The sequence below is a fragment of the Phoxinus phoxinus genome (assembly GCF_949152265.1).
Source record: "Phoxinus phoxinus genome assembly, chromosome: 6".
NCBI classification, from domain to species: Eukaryota; Metazoa; Chordata; class Actinopteri; order Cypriniformes; family Leuciscidae; genus Phoxinus; species Phoxinus phoxinus.
In genome coordinates, this window is record NC_136881.1 from 11,436,756 (window position 1) to 11,452,486 (window position 15,731).

At 38.9% G+C, this 15,731-nt stretch overlaps 1 protein-coding gene across 1 annotated transcript; it reads left to right on the plus strand.

Annotated features, from left to right (window-relative positions):
- The first annotated feature begins 566 nt into the window (after positions 1-566).
- On the plus strand, positions 567-15,054 carry pi4k2b (phosphatidylinositol 4-kinase type 2 beta). The gene is made up of 10 exons (XM_079615217.1): positions 567-1,094; positions 7,322-7,473; positions 8,781-8,981; positions 9,078-9,209; positions 9,551-9,704; positions 10,164-10,228; positions 11,674-11,773; positions 12,186-12,319; positions 12,772-12,831; positions 14,189-15,054. Exons 1-10 carry the CDS (start codon positions 761-763, stop codon positions 14,360-14,362), a joined length of 1,506 nt encoding a protein of 501 aa, XP_079471343.1. The 5' UTR covers positions 567-760; the 3' UTR covers positions 14,363-15,054.
- The last annotated feature ends 677 nt before the right edge of the window (positions 15,055-15,731 follow it).

Consider the following 15,731-nt stretch of genomic DNA (forward strand, 5'->3'; position numbering starts at 1 on the left):
TGATTTATGCAGTCTCAAAATTATTCAACCCCCTGGGTAGAATCCCTCACAACAGCACAAATCTGCAAAACGGTGTTGTCTCAAGCAGAGGTGTAAAGTCCAGGTTCAGAAAGTAAAAGTCCTTCTCAGTATTTTGTTCCAATAAGCTGGATTTAGCAAAGTTTTTCAGCCAGGTGATAGAACTAATTAGTGAAATCAGCTGGCTGAGTTCATGTGTGAAATAAACATGACAGGACTTTTACTTTCTGACCCCAACCTGTTAATTTCCCCTAAATGAATTGAGTTTGTAATTTTGGAACCAGACTGTATCACTCAATTGCTGTGATCACATTGGCAGTGAAAGGTTGTCACCAGTAAACACGTCATCAGAGAATATTAATGATTACAGGGCACATGAATAAAAATAAAAATAAAAATTTAAAAGACGTGTATTGATAAACTATTTATAATATATACTGCAATATTCTATAAAAAAAGAAAGAACGAAAGAAATTTGTCAATTTTGGTTTCATTGGGACTTTAAGCGTTACTGCGCCTTTAAAAAACCTGTCCGACGGTGCGGGCACGCAGTGCGCATGCTTGAGAATATAGGAAGTCGGTAATGGTGACGGGTGATGTGGACTTAAATCGGTGGAGAGCATCAGCGCGTCTTCAAGAAGAAAGAACAAACTCTTAAAGACTGACTCACGGATATGACGCGGGGTTTTTGAGAGGTGTCCGAGTTTCTCTGGACAGAGACAGAAAACACCCACAGTCCGCAATGATGGCAGAATGCGATCCCACCGACGGCGAGCCGGAGAAAGGCGGCGGAGATTTAACACCGGAGGCGAACTTTCTCAATTCGGAGGTGCCCGCGGTCTTATTTGAAAAGACCCGGCCGGTGCCGTCACTGGGACTTTCGCTGAACCCCGGCGCAGCGGTCCGGATCTCGGACTCGACGGAAAGCGTGCTGACGGAGCTGGAAGCGGACGGGTCGGGGGAAGAGGCGCTTCTGTTACCAGGACCTGCCGGGAATCTCTCACCTCGGGCTGGGAGAGAGAAAAGGACGCGAAGGAACAGACACAGTTCATCATCTGATAATCTGGCATCTCCAGGTGAGATATATGAGCTGGATATCATAATCTGATTAAACTGGCTCAAGCTAGAGGTGTCTTCACACACTTCGACACCTTTTGTTTTGCTTCTCTAACAAAATACATCGTTTTTATGTATATTTGTTTCAGTGCGATATTTCAGGTTTGCAAAAAGCATTGCATTTTCTGTTACTACTTTTAAACAAAACAAAATTTACCCTAGTTATGAAAGATAGCACTACTTACCACGCCTTTATTTAAATATAGCCACGCCCCCTTTTAAAACGACAGCCACTTTAAGTCATTTTATTGTATATTCTGAATCCAATGGGAGAAAGAACGCACACGGGCCAGTCTGCATTAGTTTCCATAGCAACCGCGCGTGTTCTGTTTCTGTTAAGTGCTGTGTGTTCCAAAAACAGCTATACTTTGGGGAACTCTGTAAGATATTAAATCAAACAGAGAGGGGAGTTTATTTATCTTTTTATCATCCCTAACACACACTGAACAAGTTGTAATGTAAAATAAATATATGAAATATTCTAAATTCACTCCCACACGTCTTGCGCTGTGTGCTGCCTGTTACCCCATCTGCTTTATCTCAGAACATGGTCCATTATGCAACCTTTCCAGAGTTCAGCTTACATGCTCTTTGAACCTGGAGCACACATGTACAACAGGTGACACCACAGCAGCTGCTGGAATATCTACAGAACTCGTCATACACATGTTTAGGCCTAACTGTTACTGTGTGTTGCAACTTGCTGCATATATTTTTTGTCTTTCCAGGTGCGTCTGTACTCACACGATTGTTAGAGTAGATGCAGTAGATGTGGAGTGCATTGACGCAATAAAGTTTCCTTGCAAATTAATAACGGGTTCATTTGAATGCGGATAAGCTAGAGAGCAGAAACACACTTTCTGCTTTCTGTTGAGATCCACATCCAAGCCTTCATTGAAAGGGGAAAACAATAATTTAGGGTCTCTCAAAAGGGGTTGGATTGCCATTGCCTACTTTAAATGAAGGTATTATTAGAACTGCATCTCTGTGATGCTATTTTTTGTTTTATAGGCATAACGAAGTGTGCAAGTGCTATAGTTATTACCGTAAATATAAGTGCTGCCAGAAATGAGACATTCTTTATTTACACGACAAAGTAATATGATTGACATCCAAAGATCATCACATAACACTTAAAAACAGATTTTTTTTTTCTTCCATATTGAGACATACACTGGTAACTTAAGCCAAAACAATATGACTAGGCACAGATGAAGCAAATATCGTTGATCATCTCCTAACAAGGTGACATGTTAAAGGGTTAGTTCACCCAAAAATGAAAATAATGTAATTAATGACTCACCCTCATGTCGTTCTAAGCCCGTAAGACCTCCGTTCATCTTCGGAACACAGTTTAAGATATTTTAGATTTAGTCCGAGAGCTTTCTGTCCGTCCATTGAAACTGTATATACAGTATACTGTCCATGTCCATAAAGGTAAAAAAAACATCATCAAAGTAGTCCATGTGACATCAGTGGGTTAGTTAGAAGTTTTTGAAGCATCGAAAATACTTTTTGGTCCAAAAATAACACAAAATAAGACTTTATTCAGCATTGTATTCTCTCCCGGGTCTGTTGTGAATCTGCGTTCAGGACTCCGCAGTGACGCTGCTGACGTAAGACGCTGATGACGTGTTATCTGGTGCGCCCGAGCTTCGTTTACAGTCTGAGGGAGACGCACGCTATATTCAAGCTATTCTACATTGTTTGCGTGGATATCATTTTTTTAATGGTGCGTAAATGTGCATGTCGCGGATGAGACACTTTTACAGCGTGCGTTTCCCTCAGTCTATAAATGAAGCTCGGGCGCACCAGATAACACGTCATCAGCGTCTTACGCCATCAGCGTAACTGTGAAGGATTGACAACAGACCCGGGAGAGAATACAATGCTGAATAAAGTCTTATTTTGTGTTATTTTTGGACCAAAAAGTATTTTCGATGCTTCAAAAACTTCTAACTAACCCACTGATGTCACATGGACTACTTTGATGATGTTTTTTTTACCTTTATGGACATGGACAGTATACTGTATATACAGTTTCAATGGACGGACAGAAAGCTCTCGGACTAAATCTAAAATATCTTAAACTGTGTTCCGAAGATGAACGGAGGTCTTACGGGCTTAGAACGACATGAGGGTGAGTCATTAATGACATTATTTTCATTTTTGGGCGAACTAACCCTTTAAGGTCTGGGTAGATTAGATGGTAAGCAAACAATCAGTTATTGTAATCAACATGTTGGATGCAGGAGAACTGGCCAGGAATAAAGATCTGAGTGAATTTGACAAGGGCTAATGTGGCAAGCAGGGCGGGGCTGAGAGGCGTGGGAACGGAGCGAGTCCGGTGGCGTGAGTGCTAATGAGCGGAGAGCTCACTGCCGTGCTCCTGGGTCTGTGAGGGGATGGAGGAGTTCGTTGTTCACAGGAGGCCAGACCTGCTGCCGTCTGCCATGATGTGGAGGAGCAGGCAGAGCGAGGGAATGGGGAGCTTGCTGCCCATTGCCGGAGGAGCCTTCGTCGTCCCCCAGGAGGAGTGTGGAGCTGTCCACCGAGGAGCATCCACTACCATCGCATGGCACTGGTGGTGTGAGGGCCTCTCAGCTGGTTGAGGACAGAGGGGCAGATTCTTTCTTTTTTGTCTCTCCTTCTCCCCAGTTCTTTTCTTTCGCCTCGTATGTCCTCTCCCCCTGGTGCTGCGGCCGCCGTGACAAGAGGGGAGTAGAGCACATTCTCAAGGGTATGTGGCAAGCAGAGCGAGGCCGACAGTCACCTGCACACCACACCAGTCTCGAGTCTCACAGATGGTGCAAGACGAGAAAGGACCCAGTCCACTTTTAGACAGGCACTTGCGAACTTTCCTAAACTCTTCCCCTCAGGGGAATCCCTGCCGCCATTTTGAAGTGCGTTCCACTTCGTGAAGTGGACGATGGAAGTTTAAATGGACTGACCCTCGTTCCCTCGATTTTGACAGAGTGAGTGAGTCTACTTCATATGTACACTTCAGGCAGCTCCATACACCACAATGCAACACGATTGTGACGTCAACACAGATCTAGTCTAATCACCACCACCACCACAAAAAAACTCTATGATATAAATTTTATGATATAAATGTAGTCATTTTTTTTAATTTAAAACAACCCAAACATGCCTATATACATTTGGATGCTGCATTAAACAAATTCCTAAAGGGAATTTTAAAAAAAATAATAAATCATCTCTATAGCTGATTCCAAGTGTTCAAGGGCTTAGCACGTTCCAATTCAGCCCATTGCAGTTTCCTGTAGTGGGCACTCGTGCAACGTAAGCAATGACGTACATCCGAGTGAACTAGACGGAGGGAAGTTCGAGAGTGAAGGGCACAACAATTTTAGGCTGGTACGCAGCCAGGACTATTTATGTTGTGTTTTATTATGTTTATATGAGGCAGTCATCCATGAGGGGCTACCGCTTTACTTTCATTTTGTTGTTTGTTTATTTGTGTCATTAAATGTCAGGTTGATAGTTCGCCGGTTCCCGCCTCCTCCTTTCCTGAGCCTTTAAACTTTGCCAAATTGTTATGTAAAGGCGATTGGGTACGGTATCTCTGAAACGGAAAGTCTTGTCTTTGCTCTCGGTCAGCAGTGGTCTGAGGAGCCACAAACCAACGACCGGGTGTTGGGCACTCCAAGCTCATCGATGCACAAATAATGAAGGCCATCCTGTCTGGTCCGAGCCAACAGAAAGTCTTCTGTAGCACAAGCCACAACACTTTTTTTTAATTTTTTAATTTTTTTTATGATAGTAATGGGAGTATTGTCACAACACACAATTCATTGCACTCTGCTGTGAATGAGGCTGCGTAGCCGTAGACCAATCAGAGTGCTCATGGTGACCCCTGTCAACCGTCGAAAGCTCCAACATTGGGCACGTGAGCGCTGGAATTGGACCTTAGAGCAGTGGAAGAAGGTCGCCTGATCAGATGAGTTTGTTTTAAAAGTCATGTGGACTGCTGTGCTGTGTACGTGTGCGCCGTTTAGCTGGAGAAGTGATGCATAAGGATGCAATGTAGGACGATGACAAGCCGGTGGAAGGGGTGTGATTTTCATTTCATGTCGACTTTAAATTTATTCTTATTAGATCTAAAACCTAATTATGCCTTGTATCACTCTGAAGGTGGTTATTTATTTTGTGTTGATTCTACTGTAATGTGGATTGGATGTGAGTATATTTGAAAGTAGGGAAATTAGCCTAGTCTTTTTGAAATCATGCAATGTTGGCAGCATGACCCAAGACATCTGCACTTGCAGTTATTTTTCAATGGATTTTTTACTAGAGACTTTCTGACTGTCCTTTTTTTTTTTGTAAATGAGATCTCACAGTATGCTCAGCATGCTTACAACATCAGTTTGATTTAAATATTGGAATGTTGAATGAATTTGGAAATAGCACAAGTATGTCTTAATTACACATTGTAGCTAAGATGAAGTCTTTAAAAATCAAGTTAATCTGATAATTGATATTTATGACATGCAGATATGTTTTCTTAGGTGTGTTTGTATGGGTGTGTCTGCATGGGTGTGTCTGGTCTGTGTACGTACAAGAGAGGGAAAGTGTTCTTGTCTTCTAAATGTTTAATGGCCATCAGAGAGGTTCTGTCTGTCTAATGGACTCTCTTATTCACCCAGGGAAAGCTGCCTAGAGACCGTCAGCTGAGTGTGTGTATGCAACGAGTTTTACCTTTAAGAGCATAGACCACTTTGTGTTAGTTTTACTGCAGTGTATGAATTCATTGTAGTGGATTCTGAAAAAATAATGTGAGTTTTGGTCAAATAAATAAATATCCTTCATGGGTACGTATCTTGACGTGCATGTGTGCTATAGGCTTTATTCACGCTGCATTTTAAAAATAGATTTTTAGGACTTGCTGTCTTGCTGTCATTTTGCAAGTGACTTAATCTGATAATCTTTTTGTAGAGTGTTGCTGCATCGGTTGCTATAGTAATAATGCATGCATCTTGCAGATACAGCAAGAGTTTTTTCAACAGCTGAGAGCATCAAACCACTTACCGATTTGGCTTTGATCAGGTTAGTAAACCTTGGGTTTTGTGTGGTTTGTTCAAAAAACGAAATCAGCTTGAATCATATTCACCAGTTTTGCTGCCTTTCTAAATGAAGCCTTAGTGGGCATGTTGTGTATGTAGTTCAGTGTTAGTAAGATGGATGGTGACTGGATCTGATGATCATCAGTTGCCTCTATGCCGATTACATCTGACATGAGTGAGTGTTTAAACTTTACATTAGGTATCCACAATGGTGGCACTACAGAAAAAAAGACAAATCTTCCATATTGTAAGATCCAAGTCCATTAAAAAAACAATGTTGGGCAGTGATTTGTTTTTTAGTTACGGTAGATGGAAGCAGATCTAACTGTGAGCTTGCAGCTGATTGTAAGAAACGGTGGTGCGGATGAAATTATTGGAGAAGTCCAGCATACATCATCAAGAGAGAAGTCTGTCATTTCTTGGGAAGATCGAGTTTTTGATTAAGAATTACAAGGTCATGCATTTAAAAAATGGAATTAAATAGAAAGGTGATCAAGCCAACTTTAAGGAATATGTAGAAGTCTTCTTTGGTGCATGCATTAAGAAATACTAGAATTATTAGCTTGTACAGGAATTATACTAGCTGGATTGTGTTTGGTCTAACTTTTTTTTTTGGGCCAAATTTTACAAAATGGGTATGAGAACCAACATTTTAAGCTGTCAAGACCTAGTACAGCACACGAAAACATTGCATTTGCTGGTCTTAGATGAATCGCTTTGATATTGAACCTTTCATCTAACGCCTATACATTTTTCAGCCTTTTTTGCACTCCAGAAATGCACGGTGCTCTTTTAATTTTTATCTTTTTAAAGGCTGGTTTGCAGACATGGCAAAATTGTTTGACTAAATTGCATGCTCACTAATAATTCAGCTTTGAAGCTTTGATTTCTAGGAGTAGGTTAAATTTTGTTCCAGATAAAAATAGCCTTGAGCATGAATTTTACTCTGATGGAAATTATATAAAAAAAAACATTCCCCAAAACGTTCTGCTGTATGACCCTTTTGAGATGAGGGGATATATTTACATATAAATGCAGACACACAAGTGAATATGTTTGCGGCACTGTACATTTGACTCACATTGTATTTGTGTATATAGGTAATAGCAGTGGAGATTTCAACCATTTCCCAGAAGACCCAGACTTTGGAGAGATTATCCAAAGGGCGGAGCAGGCGATAGAAAATGGCGTATTTCCTGAACGCATCTCGCAAGGATCCAGCGGAAGCTACTTTGTCAAGGATCCTAAAGGGGTATGTGTATTTAAATGGGTGTTGACATTGTCCCTAAGAAAATCAGTTTAAACACCATAATAGAAGAACATTTTAAATGTAATAATTTAGCAGATAATTTTGTCCAAAGCGATTTACAAATAAGGAGATCAATAGAAGCAGTTGAATCAACAAGAACAATAATATGTAAGTACAATATGTAAAGACTCAGGGTTGAGTTTGCAGGTCATTTCACCAGCATGGAACAGTCACGCTAAAGGTCTGTGAAAGGGATTTTGTGCCTCTTTGGGATAGCTCCACATGGCGCTGTTCACTTGCAGAACACAAGCTTCTGAAGTAGTGAGTTTGGGGTATAGGGGTGCAGAGCAAGTGGAATTTGATGTGCCTTGAATTTGATGCGAGCAGCTATTGGCAGCCAGTGCAAATTGATGAAGAGAGGTGTGACGTACTCTCTGTGGTTCGTAAAATATCACTCTTGCTGCTGCATTCTGGAGCAGTTGCAAAGGTTTGACAGTTTATGCTAGAAGGCCTGCCAAGAGAGCATTACAATATATTACAGCCTGGCTTGGAAGTTGTGATTTAAGTGTTCAGTTGGCCGAAACCACAAGCAATTCTATCTTGGTAAGGTTAAGTTGAAGGTGATGGATAAATATCTGTTAGGCAGGCTGAGATGTGAGCAGCAAACGTCGGATCATCCGGCTGAAATGAGAGGTAGAGTTGTGTGTCATCAGCATAGCAGTGAGGTGAATAGCCATGTCTCTGGATGGCAGATCCTAGTGATGTCAAGTAAATGAAGAAGAGAAGTGGTCCAAGTACTGAGCCCTGAGGCACCCCAGAAGCTAGATGTTGCGACTTTGACACCTCACCCCTCCAAGATACCCTGAAGGACCTATCTGAGAGTTAAGACTTAAACCACTGGAGTGCTGTTCTGAGATGCCAATTGTCATGAGGGTTTATAGGAAGATCTGGTGGTTAACTGTGTCAAAAGCAGCAGACAGATCAGCAAAATGAGGACTGGTGATTTAGAAGCTGCTCTTGCCAGTCTCGGAGCTTCAATAACTGAGAGAAGGGCAGTCTCAGTTGAGTGGCTGCTTTTGAAGCCAGACTGGTTGCTGTCTAGAAGGTTGTTTTGTGTGAGAGGAATAAGAACATTGACCAAAAGTTCCCATCAGCAGTGGAAAAACATAATGTAGATGTATTACAATAAGTGTTTTTTCAGGGTGCTTTCACACTAGTTATTTTGGTGTGAACCTGGGTAGTTTATAGTAGTTGCATTCAAATCTAGTTAAATGTGATTTTTCTTGATTCTTCTATCTTATCTTCTTTAGAAAATCATTGGTGTGTTTAAACCAAAATCAGAGGAGCCTTATGGTCACTTAAACCCTAAATGGACCAAATATTTCCATAAAGTCTGCTGCCCGTGCTGTTTTGGCCGTGGCTGCCTCATTCCTAACCAGGGCTACCTCTCTGAGGCAGCTGCCTCACTCGTGGACCAAAAACTGGGTTTGGGGATTGTACCCAAAACTAAGGTGAGAAGGATGGCCATTATAGAGGCATTTAAATGTACCTTAATATAAAGCTTTGATCTTGAAATTAAGAGCCAAACATTTTTTCTTTTCTTTTAGGTTGTAAATTTGGCAAGTGAGACTTTTCACTATAGTGCAATTGACCGTGCCAAATCCCGTGGTAAGAAATATGCCCTGGAGAAAGTCCCCAAAGTTGGACGGCGGTTTCACAGAGTCGGCCTTCCACCAAAGGTAACGAAACCCCTCATAGTAATTCCATCCCCATTTTTTAAAAGGGATCATTCTTAAAATTAAAATTTTCCAAACTTATTTTCTTGTGAGTGGAACACAAAAGGAAATACAAAAGCATAACTTTACACTTTAATCTAGGTTTTTTTTAAGCCATACGATTGCTTATATTTATATTATATCAATACGTATATCAATATTTGCTGAAAATGTTTCGCTGTAGCTTTAGAATCTCATTTCCACATTAAACCTGTCATGACATATGATGTTTGAATGCATAGAAATAAGAAAATTGAGAGCAGAGGGCAAGATTTTCAACAGTCTGGATTTGTTCTCTTGTGTAGGTGGGCTCATTTCAGCTGTTTGTGGAGGGCTATCATGAAGCAGACTACTGGCTGAGGAAGTTTGAGGCAGAGCCTCTTCCAGAGAACATGAGGAAGCAGCTTCATTCTCAGTTTGAGAGGCTGGTGGTGCTGGATTATGTGATTAGAAACACAGGTACCCAATGCTGATGTATTAGTTAATTTTATGAAGTATAATGCCTTTGGGCATTAGCCTATGTTCTGGAACCTATTCCCTTACAAATCTTTACCATGGTGACCATAGTTTCAATCCAATCTCATTTATTTATTACTAAAATAGAGCTTTGGTATAGTTTAGAGTAACTTGATATGTCACTACTGTCAAAAAAAAAAAAAAAAGAGAAAGCTTTTTATACTTTTTGGAGGGTAATTTATGCTTTATGATTTTATAACTATGGTACTGTGGTTGCCATGGGTTTTTTTAACAGCTAGGCTTTACATGATTTTTCTTCATTTCCTCTTTTTCTACCTCCCACACAATACAAATGTGCCATGTTTTTTTTAGCACAACATGTTATTCCCATATAAAAGAAATGCTAATTGTTTACTGTGCCTTTGAAAAGGAAATCTGATATCTCTTATTTGGCTTCTTCAGACAGAGGGAACGATAACTGGTTGATCAAGTATGAGAAGCCAGGCGATGGGGAGCTGACAGAGAAGGTGAGCTGGGGGATATTTATAGAGCTCTGCTGGGCAGTTCAAAGAAAATGCCATGACTGAGAACCATGTGTACTATGTGCAGTTATGGAAGCAGGCAAATGTCATATTTTTATATGCCAAATGCGCATACAGTATGTATAGCATACTAAAATATATTTAATAAATAAACCTATTGGGGTGTTGTTATATATGTTGTTATATAATATAACATTTATATGTAAAATGTGACGTCGTGATATAGACTCAGCTTACTGTATTTATAAGGTATAGTTCACCCAAAAATGCTGTCATGTACTCACCCTCATGTCACTTTAAAACCTATAAGGTTTTCGTTCATCTTCCAAACACAAACGAAGATATGTTTTATTATACCTTCAGATTTCTGTCCCTCTATTTAAAGTCCATTCCTCTGTGACCTTTTTTTGGAAGTTTTAAAGGCATCATAAAAACCAGTCAAACGGCTAATCCTTGTCTTCTGAAGAGACATATCGCTTTATATGATGAACGGATTTACAACGCACATACTGTAGGAATCACGGACTGTCAAATGTCCTTGCGAGAACGACATGTGAACAAGTAAATGAAAACAGAATTAGATTTTTTGCGTTAACTAACCCATTAAAGTTTGGGAATAGTCATTTTGTCATGCTTTGTGATTAGAACTGTGATTGGTTGATCTGAAGTGCTGGAACTTCATTCCTCAAAGTGAAAGCACAAACATTTAAATCACCATCACATTTTTAGTTTTAGTGGTATGAGGATTCAGAGCGTTTTAGGTGCTTTATTCTTACCATGTAAGTGTATTAATGAAGGCAGAGACAGGAGATAGTGAGCACCGTTGTCCAGCTTGTGTAAAAGGTACAACAAATGTCTTGATGATGCCAAACGTCTGATTTTACTAGTAAAAAAGGCCTACATTATTTCAAATATGTAGTCAGTGACAAAGTGAAAGCATACGTGTCTAACATATTCATGATTCTGAAAATACAGAATTATGTCTATTCCTGGGGACCAGGACCAAGTCCAAGCCCATTTAAATCCACCCCGCAATACCAAATTTAGCATTTTAATCAACCTTTTTTTACCATATCTTAGAAGAAATAATAATTAAACAAACGATAAAACACACTTTTTTATTTTGGCTTAAAGTATCACAATAGTATCATATTATCATGTCAGTACCGCGATGGTATCGTATTGTGACGAGTGTATTGTTACACCCCTAATATATACATTGTATCTTTAAACAGTTCCTTTCATATTGACAGTAAAGCTCTAAACATCACACCACGTCAAACAAGACTTATTCAGTATTGCGAAAGCAACTGTGCTGGAGTTCTTTATTTCTATTTGATTAAGTTGATGTGATTTATATTTGATAATGTAATGATTGTTTCTCAGTCCCACGCTAATGCTGAGTTTCTCTTCCATACGTCTCTTTTCAGGAATCTGAATGGACTGACCCAAAAGACTCGGCCATAAAGATTGCAGCTATAGATAATGGTTTGGCCTTTCCTTTTAAACACCCTGATGAGTGGAGAGCATGTAAGGATTTTTTATTTTACATTTCATTCTAATATGCTGACTTGATGCTCGGGAAACACTTCGAAAACAGTCGTGCTTAATATTTTTTTGGTGTAATCTGTGATGCATTTTTTTTAAGGATTGTTTTATTAATAGAAAGTTCAAAATAGCAGTGTTTATTTAAAATATATATTTGTAACATAATACATGTCTTTACTTTCACTTTCAATCAATTAAATGCGTCCTTGCTCTATTAAAGTATTAATTTCTTTAAAAAAGGTTTTAAACAACTCCCATATATCCCATATATGCTCAGTTTATTTTTGTCTACCAAGCTCCTTTCAAATATTTAAGCATAATGCAACATAAATACAGTCTAGTATGTCTATATTTTACTGAATGAATAATTGGTCTTTTGTTTTGGTGCATGTAGATCCGTTCCACTGGGCTTGGTTGCCTCAGGCCAAAGTGTCCTTCTCCCAGGAGACCAGAGACCTTGTGCTCTCACGTATTTCTGACATGAACTTTGTACAGGACCTCTGTGAGGACCTTTATGAGATGTTCAAAGTAGGTTATCTAATGTACCTGTATTCTTACCAGTCAAGGCAGTGAATTTGTTATAAAAGTGTTCCTTTGGCTGTAGTCTATTTAGAGACTCAACTTCTTGGACAGGGCTTTAGCAGGCTGTCAGTGCGGTTTCTGTTAGCAAGTTGAAGCTTAGCATGCTGTCAGCACACTAAAACCCTTAAAGAAGTTGCGTCACTAAATTCAACCCATTTTTAAGTGGCTCTGCTAAAAATATTCCTGCTAAGATTTACAAAACCAAGAAAAAGTCTAGATAAATCATTAACTGACCTCTCGAAGCGACCTGACCTCATAAATCTGTTTTCTATGATGTTGGGATAATCTTACTCAATCTTACTCGTTACTCTATGCATTAATTAGCAAGAATCCTAGTATGGATTAATGTTCTTTTGAAAGTTAAATGAGTTTTCACATGAACCACTCTGTGTTTTCAGACGGATAAAGGGTTTGACAAAACCATGTTTGAGAAACAGATGTCCGTTATGAGAGGACAGGTACGTTTTATGCTTTGGAATTATTGTTTTACAATGCTTTGTTTCTGGAATAGCAGAGTTCTGTTCTCACATGTTTCATTCTCCCTAAATACTGGAGCTCTTCACAATGAAAAATTCACAGCTAACGTATAAATAGGGAAGTTATTTTCACCCTATCACTGCTGAGATGTAGACCTGAATTTAGACCTCATATTTTGCAATGCCAAGTAAAAGATTTTCTCTAAGATGATTATATTTTTTTCTACAGATGTTCAGACTTAGTTTGTCTAGTGTTCTCTATGCTATTATACATTTTAAAAGATTGGGGTCGGTAAGATAATTTTTTATTAAAGAAGTCTTTTATGCTCACATAGGTTGCATTTATTTGATTTAAAAGAAAAAAGTCGTATTGTGAAATATTATTGCAATCTAAAATTAACTTTTCTATGTGAATATATTTAAAAATGTAATTTAATTCCTGTGATGGCAAAGCTGAATTTTCAGCAGACATTATTCCAGTCTTCAGTGTCACATGATCCTTCAGAAATCACTCTGTGTTGATTTGATGCTAAGGAAATATTTATTATTATTATCAATGTTGTAAGAACCGTGATGCTTTTTTTTCTTTTTTTTTTTCTTCAAGATTCTTTGGTCTAGACTAGAGTTAAAAAAAAAACTATTCTAGCTTCATGCATTATATTTTTAGCAACACTTGACTGTGGATGTTTCATTAATAAAAAATAAATAAAATTCAGCAAAAAGCTGAAATTTTTTCGTTTTTGACAAAGATTACACTAGCTGGAGTAGATATTCGATCAACACTCCCGAATCTTCACAGTCCAATAGCTTGTCCTGGGTGGACATTTCATTCATAACATTAGGCAGTTTTGTATATATATTTGTATATGCTGTTTAATGTAGGTGATCGTGTATTTTTACGCATATGATTCCATATGATATCGCTTTTTTTCTGTAGCATCTTTGCGTGTGTTTTGATCAGGAGATTCAGTAATCTTTCAGAAGATGCTTAATAGCGCCTCCTACCGAATAACAGTAATAACACGAAAAGCTGGAAAATTCGGTCATTGGCAGAGAACCGTTGTCTCATAAATGATGGAAATTTACATCAAAAAGATTTAACAATGCAGGGAGAGTCACATTTGATCAATTTAATGCATCCTTAATGAATAAGTGTACTTTTTTTTTTCTTTTTTTTTTCTTTTTACTGATTTCAAAAAGTTTGAACCGAAGTGTGTGTAGTATTAGGCATTAGGTACTGATTAATTGGAGTTCATTAGGAAGTGTTATTGTGGTGTGAGAGCTGCATTAAAACCCCATGCTGTATGTATAATTGTTCTTGCCTGTTCTTCTCAAATAGATCTTAAACCTGACCCAGGCTTTGAAAGATGTGAAGAGCCCCATCCAGTTGGTGCAGATGCCTCGTGTGGTGGTGGAGAGGAGCCGTGGAGGTGGCCAGGGTCGTGTGGTCCAACTGGGCAATGCTTTTACCCAGACGTTTCACTGCAAGAGACCCTTTTTCACCTCCTGGTAAAGACACCTCACAGAGACGATGGAGACTGGGTCCTATCTTTGATGGTTAGGGCATATTCAGACACTGGATGGAGAACTTTCTGATGAGGACTTGATGGATGAATGTAGCAAAGGGAGAGACTTAAAAGACTGCACGGAGGATCTGAGGCCTTTTGTTTTCCTGAGCCTTTTCCCAGAATTCTCCTCTTCAGCTCACTACGGCTGTCAAGTTGGAATGTCAAAAGGGAATCGTTCTTTGAAAATGTTGAAGTTATGTCGTGACAGCCTTTCTCAACTGCCAATTATTTTATAAGTATAAATATAGATATTATAAATGAAGAATGATGCTTAAAAATAATTTAAACTTGAAAAAAAATGCTTGAATGTAACCTGCAAGTTTACATTTTACACGTCTCCTGAGCACATTTCAACTCCAAGGAACTCTGGTGACCACGGTATTTAATATGATGAATGTATTTGCTGATTATGTAACAGGATGCTGGCGACGGCATATACATTATTAAAGGTGGGTGCTTTGAGTCCTCTGGTAAAAGTATAATTCCAAATGGGTGTTTTCTCTTTCACACAATCCTGTGTATGCATCTTGGACTTTGTATTCCAGCTGAACGGTTGCTAGAGCAGAGCTGTATATTAAAAATGGAGTGAATAAAAAATAAAGCTTTGGGATTGGTTAAAAAAAATTACCTAGTGTTTTTATTTTTTTACATTTTGTATTTGTTTGCTGTAGTTGATCATCCCTTTAAGCCAGGGGAGGGGCTTTTTTGCATGTAAATGAGAATTTTTCTAACTACCTGTGGTGAAAACTGTTTGAGGGCGAAAAAAAGTGAAAAATATTTTGGATATTCATCCAATGGTGTAACAGACATAGGACAGACAGCTGTGCATGTGTGTAAACCTCACTCCCCTGGCCTCAAGAGGCGCGCTAGCGACAGCGGGCTCGGAGCGGGTTGAGTAGGACCGGTTTCATTTGTTGCCATGACCCAGCCATGGGAGTGAGGTTTAGGAGGGTGAGTATAGTGGATGTAGGCCAGTAAGAGCCGTGCCTGACACCTACCGGTGTGCATGCAGCATCATCCAAAAATAAATGAACAATGATTTTTGTAGTGACTTACTATATGATAGATTATTCGTTGTGTTTCCTAAAATGGGCAGTTTGCGTGATCAACAACATTGGAATTACAAATAACATTTAACCACAATCTAAGTGAAATTTTAAAACTTTTATACACTGTTAAAAATATTTTGACCATACCGCATATATATTTTTTGTCAGCTTTTTTTGTTATTCAAGATTCAACTAATTTTTTAAAAGTCAGTTTAATGTATTTTAAGTTGAAATGATTAAACAGCCAAGTTGATTGTACTTAAAT

Excerpts from the sequence above, each read along its gene's own strand:
- pi4k2b (XM_079615217.1), top strand. The coding sequence starts at position 761 with ATGATGGCAGAATGCGATCCCACCGACGGCGAGCCGGAGAAAGGCGGC. Across the intron at positions 10,229-11,673 it reads ATGGGGAGCTGACAGAGAAG|GAATCTGAATGGACTGACCC; the intron begins GTGAGCTGGGGG and ends GTCTCTTTTCAG. Across the intron at positions 11,774-12,185 it reads CCCTGATGAGTGGAGAGCAT|ATCCGTTCCACTGGGCTTGG; the intron begins GTAAGGATTTTT and ends TGGTGCATGTAG.